This window comes from Haliotis cracherodii, unplaced genomic scaffold, assembly GCF_022045235.1.
Source record: "Haliotis cracherodii isolate W230 unplaced genomic scaffold, xgHalCrac1.p SCAF_4, whole genome shotgun sequence".
Classification (NCBI taxonomy): Eukaryota; Metazoa; Mollusca; class Gastropoda; order Lepetellida; family Haliotidae; genus Haliotis; species Haliotis cracherodii.
The window spans coordinates 9637508-9646101 of NW_027266297.1; the positions used below are offsets into that span (position 1 = coordinate 9637508).

Here is an 8594-nt window from a genome sequence, read left to right on the forward strand (position 1 = left end):
ATTGTCTATTAGGCGACATTTGAGTATATTGAGAGAACTCGCTGGTATAATTTTCCTAATATATGACACAAGGTGATTTCAGGTGCCAGTTCAACAACGGCAATGTTGTCTGATATACCATTCGGTACACGTGTCTCAACGATTGTGTAAAGTAGAACTCATTAATGAACAATGATACTCAAATATCTTGTGATCAATCTCATGTAGGTAACGAATGTACTTACCTGCTGCGAGACTCAGACTGGCCACCCAAAACACAACCCTGGCCCACACCGCCATTGTGACACTCTGGCGCACAAACCAGGAAGTATATTACGTTTCTATTTAGATCTCTTCATTGTGAACCACCAAGAAGTGAATTCTGTTGGACAAATGTGACTGATATCTATGACACCATGCGTCTCATAAACCATCTATTGACATTTGATGTGCCGAAATAGCCGAAACGACATGCTTAGTAAAATGAACAAAAATAGCGTTTTATAAAAGATAGTTGCTGTTTGGGTTTGTATGTATGAAAAAAAGTAGATCAGGCATGGCAACACACATATTTACATATAATGTAACGCATGGGTCGTAACACGTCAAACATGCAGGAAAAAGGCTTCATCGTGTGCACTTCCCCATAACCAGGTGGAGTCATGTGTCAGCCTACGCATGTTCCTTCTACATTGATGTGACAATGTCTCCCGTAGTATGCCAGTGTGTCAACCTGTTGCTAGTTGCTTATTATTTAATCGATTTCGTTGCTGTATATGTCCTCGTAGTTTATATAAAATCAATAATTGGGGATCCGATGTTTACAACGTGTGGTGTGACTGTTGCTCGTGATATCAACACCGTTATTTACATTGTGATAAATAACATTCACGCATTTGTTTCAAACAACTTTGGAAAACACAATAATGTGAACAATTTGTGCATAAACTAAACATGAAAAGGGGTTAAGAGGAAGTACGTAAATATAACAATGTCATGCACTGTATACTGAACAGAAGGCATATCCACCGTCACCATAAAGGAGAACACACAAGGATTCTCACGAGCCGACGGTTACGACAAATGGATCCAATTTTAGACATGTTTATTCTTTGACAAAACATAAATGACAACTGATTGTAGTTTGTATTCATACTTTGTGAGTCGCTCTTGTGTGATACGCGTGTTATGTATCGAATGCTGCTGACGCACGTTCTCTGTCGCAAGTTGTTCAGTACATGGTTTACAATTTCGTGGAGCCCTTAGCAAGTATTTCATAAATCGCTAGCACGTTTTGAGAACATGACATGTAGAGCCCGGGACAAGGATACATGTGTTTCAGGTAGTTGTTGTTTCACATTTCTCATAAAATGTTATCACATTACTTTAACATGAATATTGTTTTAGGTAACATTGTTTTATGACCACAAAATTCATATTACTTTTTTAGCCTTATAATGTCATAAAATATTTATAGCAATTATTTAATTTATTAAAATTCACACAGAGTGTACATATCGCTGTCGCATGACCTCCATCATACGATGCGGGTTCGAGTCGATGTAGACATAAATTGTCTTTAAGATTGAAGTCAAAGCATTAAATGACATGTGGTTTCAAGATGACGAGGACATAGATAATTGACAACGAACTGTCCTTTATAGGAAAATAATGGGTTGTTTAAACAATAGGATAACGTCACACATGCTTTTTATGAGAAATGGATCCCCGCTTCGTGTCATTCAATTACGGTAAGGGAGGCACATGATATTTACTCTTCAGCCTTGATTCAAGATTTACTACATGCGGTCAGCCTTCATGTGTCAAGATGAAGTAATTACATGTGAATGATATTAGATAGGCAAGTGTAGTTTAACATTTTATATAACTCAACCTTTTGCTCACAGAAAACAATCCTCAAATCTATGGGGCACGGGTGGCCCACTCGTGTTTTCCCCAGATTATGTTTCTAGTTTTGTCAACACTATACCAGTGCTCGTGGGTTTTACCGAAGTGGTAAACGTCTGAGACCTGCATCACTTCGGGCTTTCCTCTCACATTAAGCTGACACGCCCATAACTGAAATACTGTTAAAAGCGGTGTTAAACCCAACTCCGTCACTCAATCCTTAAATCCATATCTGTTGATATTAAGACAAAATATATAATTCATACGGTTATACAAGACATGTTACTGAAACAGGGGCAGCATGGAATATGTACCTGGGCAGGTGGACAGATGTGAAGGTGCGAGTTTATGATTAAATATCCGATATAACAAAATGCATAGAAGCCTGATGATTTGAGTTGTGGTGCACGTATTGCAACAGGGGCTGAAATGGCTTTGAAATCAAATGCTGTAAGAAGACCAAGTTCATTTTTTTCAGGTTCTTTCAAAGTTAAAAAACAGTAACGGTAAACAACCGTTCCGAGAAATAATCAGAAGAACGGCCACTTCATGTGTTAAGATATGTTTGGTGCAATTCGTGAATTGAATTGATCGCCAATGGCATATTCAGATGAAAGATGAGGATAGATTGGTTAAAATGTGTCGGCTGAGTGACAGTGTGATATCGGGTCCATCGCTGATAGTTGATCCTTGAACCGGATTTTAATATTTTCAGGCAGCCGTGACAAGCCTTGATGTGCTGGATGTATCGCAATGTCACTCACGACGTGATATGCCTTGATGTGCTGGATGTTTCGCAATGTCACTCATGACGTGACATGCCTTGTTGTGCTGGATGTATCGCAATGTTCCTAATGACGTGACATGCCTTGATGTGCTGGGTGTATCGCAATGTCACTCATGCTGTGATTATTACAAGCGCATTGCCTTTCTGCTGTATACATGACTGTACACGGTCGACGTTATAACCACCTATGGTCGTCGATAATGGAGTAATTAGCCACTAAAACTTTGACCCTTCTTGGCCAGGCTCGGTCCGACTTTTAGGCAATCCCCTTATATATGCATCGCATGTAACAAGTCACATCCATCATGGAATGTGTATGATGAAGCAACAGAAGCTTTCAATCTCACTGGTGATGTACTAACCGAACAGTATGTGATGTCATGCGAGTCATTCAGGGTGGTCTTTGTGGTCTTACTGTGTGATTGGAACAGTATCTGTGCAAGTGTTTATGAGGCACGCAAAGACTTATTCACCACGAGAGAAAGAATGGCTGCTTTGTACCAATATGTCAAAAGAGCTGCATTTCATGCTGACCACTGTTAGGGACGAAGACTGTTGAGGCAAAACCAGACCTTCCCACACCAACTGAGTGACGATGAGTAATATCAGAAGCACATGGCTTGAGCCTTTGTGGACTGCACTACCACAAGCGTTTAGGTGGTACCAATAGGCTCTTGAATAGGCTCATGCTCAATTCAAAGTTCCAGTGGTTAAGGTGTTAGTCAGGCTTTTTGTTTTGAGATGCCTACAGCTCAAAGTTATCATAAAGCGTTCACACATTCCAGGGAAAAACAACATCATCGCTGATCCCTGGTCCCTTTTCAAGTTTCTGCAGTTTCAGCAGCTTTCTTCAGCAGCATCCCGACAACCTACGCAAACCCCAGTTTTGTCAGCAAACAACAGCAAACGTCTTAGCACACGCAGGTAGTACTCCCTCGACACCGTACCATATCAACATATCGTTTAAGAAGCCTTTGGATGATAACAATATCTTAGGTAATCTACATGTTTTTCGGAATGTCAGTTGTGTCATTTTCACTTGAATAGTGCAAAGCCGGCAAACATGTTTCCTCTGTTTAAACACTAACGTATGGGTGACACATAGGCCTGTATATCCTTCCCAAAGCAGTTCATGATTGATCCGTAGGTAATCTGTACACAGCTAAGCCCCTGTGACAACTTCTGTGAAACGACCTGATACTCATGTTGCATTTCAACTCGGTCTTTCTTTACACATACGTATTTAGTCACGTGAGAGTCAAACAGGAAGAAACGTCGGGCGGTGAGGCGCGCCGAGTGAACACTTCCCACTATCGATATACACAAAAGTCTAGATCTGTGTTTAACTGGTGATGATAAGTGGTAAATGTATGTTTATCTCGGCTACAGATCTCCATCCAGGTCACGATAGCTGCGTTAGTGATACCGTGAATATACACACTTCATGACACTTTCAATAAGGCTCAACTATCGTATAGCTTGTCAGCAAATTAAGACGCTATACCACCATTGCATACTGCATTACCACGATCGTTCAGGTCACACTTCATTTCTTGATTAACGATTCACTTCTAATAACGGGAAGGCTATAAGACATAACACATAATGATATTGTGACAATAAACGAATAATGGGGGCTGGTCAAAAAGTTCTAAACCTGACCAACTTTCAACAATGATCCGTAACAAAGTGAACTAGTCAATGTAGTACATTGAATTGAATAGTACATTGTTAAAGTTGTTTATTGCAAGTGTATTTGGTCTGAGACCGTTTGTATATTAGACCCGTGAAGATCCGGGATAGGATAGGTCTTCAGTATATAATTGCTATAATATGCTTGCTATAATGGGCGACAATGCTTGTCGTAAGAGGTAACTAACGGGATGCACGGTTGATACATGTCATCGTATCCAAATTGCGGGGATCGATGCTCATGAGGTCGACCACAGGATTGTGTTGTCCAGACTCGACCACTACCACTAAAGGGTGTGATTCTTTTTGGTTACTTAGAAAGCTAGTCTATTACCGCTTACCGGTGCCTATTATTTACGTGAAATGCTGACCGCTGGAGTTGTACCTTTTCATAACAATGCTTCGTCTGACACACCTCGACTTGCAAAGGCTGCTGTGCGACAATGTGTGTTCGAATATGTGTTTCCGCACCTTCCATACTCGCCAGACCTGGCACCAAGTTAATTCCACCTGTTTCCTAAACTGACAGAATAACTGTGTGGAAAGCGCTATGAGGACCTCAAAGCTTCCCTGAATGGGTTTTTCAGGGTTGCTTCAGAAAAAGATTTCCTGACTGGAATTGAACAGCTTCACTATCGATATGAGAAATGTATTGGAAAACAGGAGATTATGTTGAAAAATAAATTTAAAAACACCTTCACAATTGTTGGTTTTGTTTGTTAAGCCTAGAACTTCTGGACCATCACTCATACACAGTGTTGTCAATGATCTATCAGGCAACATTTCAGTGTATTAAGAGAAAACGATGGGCTAGTGTTACTGATACGTTTACACCTTAGCAGACAATAATTCAAAAGGACTCCATGTATTATATAACGTCCAACAAGAGCAATGTTGTCTGATAATCATTCGGTACATTTCTCAACGATTATTTTAAAGTAAAACTGATAACCGAATAATATTACTCAAGTATCTGAGGCTGAAACTCATGTAGGTAAAGGGTGTACTTACCTGCTACGAGACTCAGATTTGCAATCACAAACACAACTCTGGCCCACACCGCCATTGTGACACCCTGCTGCACACACCAGGAAGAATATTACGTTGCTATTTAGATGCGTTCATTGTGAACGCTCTGTGGGGTGTATTTTGTCTTGATAGAAGATTTCTCTTTACTGCGCCTAATGCACCGAAAACTACTATCATCAAGAAGAACAACAAAAGTAGCGTTATAAAGAAAATTGTTGTTTATGATGTCCTATCTTTATGCTTATGTCCTTCAAGTGAAAGTCCACATCATGTATGAACATGCACACTCAAATTAATACAGTTAGACACCGTTGTATCGAAGTTGAAGGGACATACGGGCATTCTTCGAATTATCCGAGGTTGGATACAACCGAAAATAATGAATAAAGAAGGAATACGCAGGGACCAAACTTTAACTTCGAGACAACGGTGTTTGACAGTAGGTTCAGAAGTCCAGTATATTGTTACATGCTAATAGATTACATGGTGTTATAAAGTATCATCTCGCATAATAATAACGTTACGTTTGAGTAACTAATATATTGCATGATAATAGTGCTATACATCTGCAAATAAATATTCTGGAGGTTCCAAAACATCATCGTCATCGACAAGAACGCAATGTGTATTTTGTGGATATATTACAAGAGAGAATCGGCGTAGATGTGGCTGCCTTGCAAGTGGAATACATATTGACCTGAAGTGAATATTAACGCAAGTAGCTGCAGTATGTATGTTTGTCAGGCTGGCAGTAACAAAACTCAGTAAGCGGGACCAAATTAGGCAAGCAGCGATAAATCAATTGATTACGCATTTACACAAGAAAGGACTGAATAAATAGGGAACGTAGTTATTATTAGCAGAACGGTAACGTGGTCAGGTAAAAGTGGGCAGTGATTGAGCCCTTGAAGCGACAAAGTAGTTGGTTAAGTAAACTGTGAACAGTAAAGGAGCACTGGAAAACGGAACGTAGTTGGTTACATGGCGAAAAAGTGAACAGCGATAGAGCCCTAGACGAGGAAATGTAGTTATGCAAGCAGAGAAGCGATAGGGCAAAGAATTTTGTTGTTTTCATTTATCATTAACCACTGTATTACACTGTATTAGCTTTACATTTCCTACTTTCCAGAGTAAAATAGTTTTGGTGGCCATGGGAGGCATCTTCGGCGACGTTATCGACTTCTTCATGCAACGACGCCAAGAGGACAAGTATACTATTCCAACCACTACCACTTAGCACTACAACCACAACTGTTACTACCAGTACTACTACTACCACCACTAATGATAATAATCCACATGGAGGCATTCGGTAAACGGATTAATTTTGCTTCTGAGTTTAACAACCGTTTGGGAAACCAGGACCGAATATCTTGGAATAGAATACCAGGATGATGTGTGAGAAAGCCCGAATTAATGCAGGTCTTAGATATCACTTTTCCTCTTACATGAAATGCATGCGAATATCGCCATGTTATTATTGATGAACGAACACCTGGGAGTTATGTTTGACAAAAACGTGAGTGAGTGAGTTGGGTTTAACGCCGCTTTTAACACTATTCCAGTTATATCACGGCGTGTCAGCTAAATGTGGGAGGAAAGCCCGAAGTGATGCAGGTCTAAGACGTTTACCACTTCGGTGAAACCCACGAGCACGGTATGGTGCTGACAAATTGACAAAAACGACTTTCATCAATATCATATATAATACCTTCTGATTAATTTTGTTGAGATTTAAATTAAATCAAACCGTCTCACAACAGGTAAACGTTTTGTTAAACATGCATGTCATTTTCAAGTACAGCAGACGATGTGAGGTAAGTATACAACAATATACATATGCGTATACAACAATGACGTATGTACACATTCCTGGAAATAGACACCAGTGTCAATCGTATAAGTTCTGAGGTCAAGAATGTAATGGTTCAAACAGAAACAAAAGTACCGACATATATATCTATCCGAGTAGTTTATACGTTTCTCCCACCACAATAGGCGAGTTGTTATATGATATACATGTACCGGTAAGTCAAGCCTGACGATTGACATATATCATGACAGACCTTGGACACTGTAGGCGTTCTATCGCTCGCACAGTTAACAAGCACCGTGATATTATTTCACTTCACCTTCTGTCTTCAAACACTGAAGCAGTTCTTTGCATACCCATTAGTCATTTGGGTTGACACGGACATATAAGCACGTGATTTACAAGTAAATTGGGGGTTGTATTTTCTCGCCACAGTCTACTTATAAAACATTATTTCAACTAAGTTTGACACAAGTCATGTTTTGTCGATGTCACATTGTTTCTGCAACATGAATCCATTCATATACACAGAGGAGCGTGTGTACGATTTTATACAGGTGTAGACACTGATAATACCGCATCACAGTAAGCTGGTACACAAGAGAGCGTATTGCTGTTTCAGTCTTCGCTTCATATGCGGAGATCATATGCAGAGCTGAACTTCCCTCTCTGAATACATATTGAGGTCACAACGACACAGGCCCGGAATACACAGCAGCGTTAACCCATGTAAACTGACATGTTACGAAGATTATACTGAGAACGTAATTGTGCATGAATGTGGATTCTGATTATTTGTGTCGGAGCCCCAGTTCAGAGGCTGACGAAAAGAACATTATTTACACCGAATGTTCGTACCGCGATATGTACAGTAAGCGAGGGCACAACACCATAATACCATCATGAAAATTGTAGTAATGAAATGTATGATTCAGTCTGTTGACGATAATTGACTGAGGCACCCTGCATACAACATGCCCTTATACCATCGATACAGGAATATAAAAAGGAAAAAATACTACTTCATGAAATAATAGTGTCAATACGTTTCACGAAAAACTGTTATCACTTTTGTCGAATTCTTGTTTATTTTTTTCGAAATGCTTCTTAATTGCTTGGATGAAAATGTTGAATAGGTGTTAGTACTCGGGAACGACACCTATCTCCGTTTCAGGTAAGATTAACTTGTTTCCACGGAAACCAGGGGAAATGAATTTTGGAAAATTCTTAATTTGCCAAAGGTACCACTTCAGACCCTGATTAAAACATCTATCAAATTCGGATGAAATATATTTCGAGGTTTTCAAGTTATGCTGCGGAAACGTAACACCGACCAGATGATAACTGTATCCCCCCGCATTATATGACGGGGAGGGGGGGGGGGGG

The 8594-nt window shown here is 39.9% G+C and overlaps 1 protein-coding gene across 1 annotated transcript in view; it reads right to left on the bottom strand.

Moving 5' to 3' along the window:
- LOC139479685 (uncharacterized) overlaps window positions 1–289 on the bottom strand; it is a 43366-nt gene extending 43077 nt beyond the window's left edge. Inside the window, exon 1 of the mRNA XM_071262529.1 lies at window positions 225–289. Within this exon, the coding sequence (XP_071118630.1) occupies window positions 225–279 (55 nt within the window). The 5' untranslated portion in view covers window positions 280–289. The remainder of the gene's footprint in view (window positions 1–224) is intronic.
- Between the last annotated feature and the right edge of the window lie 8305 nt (window positions 290–8594).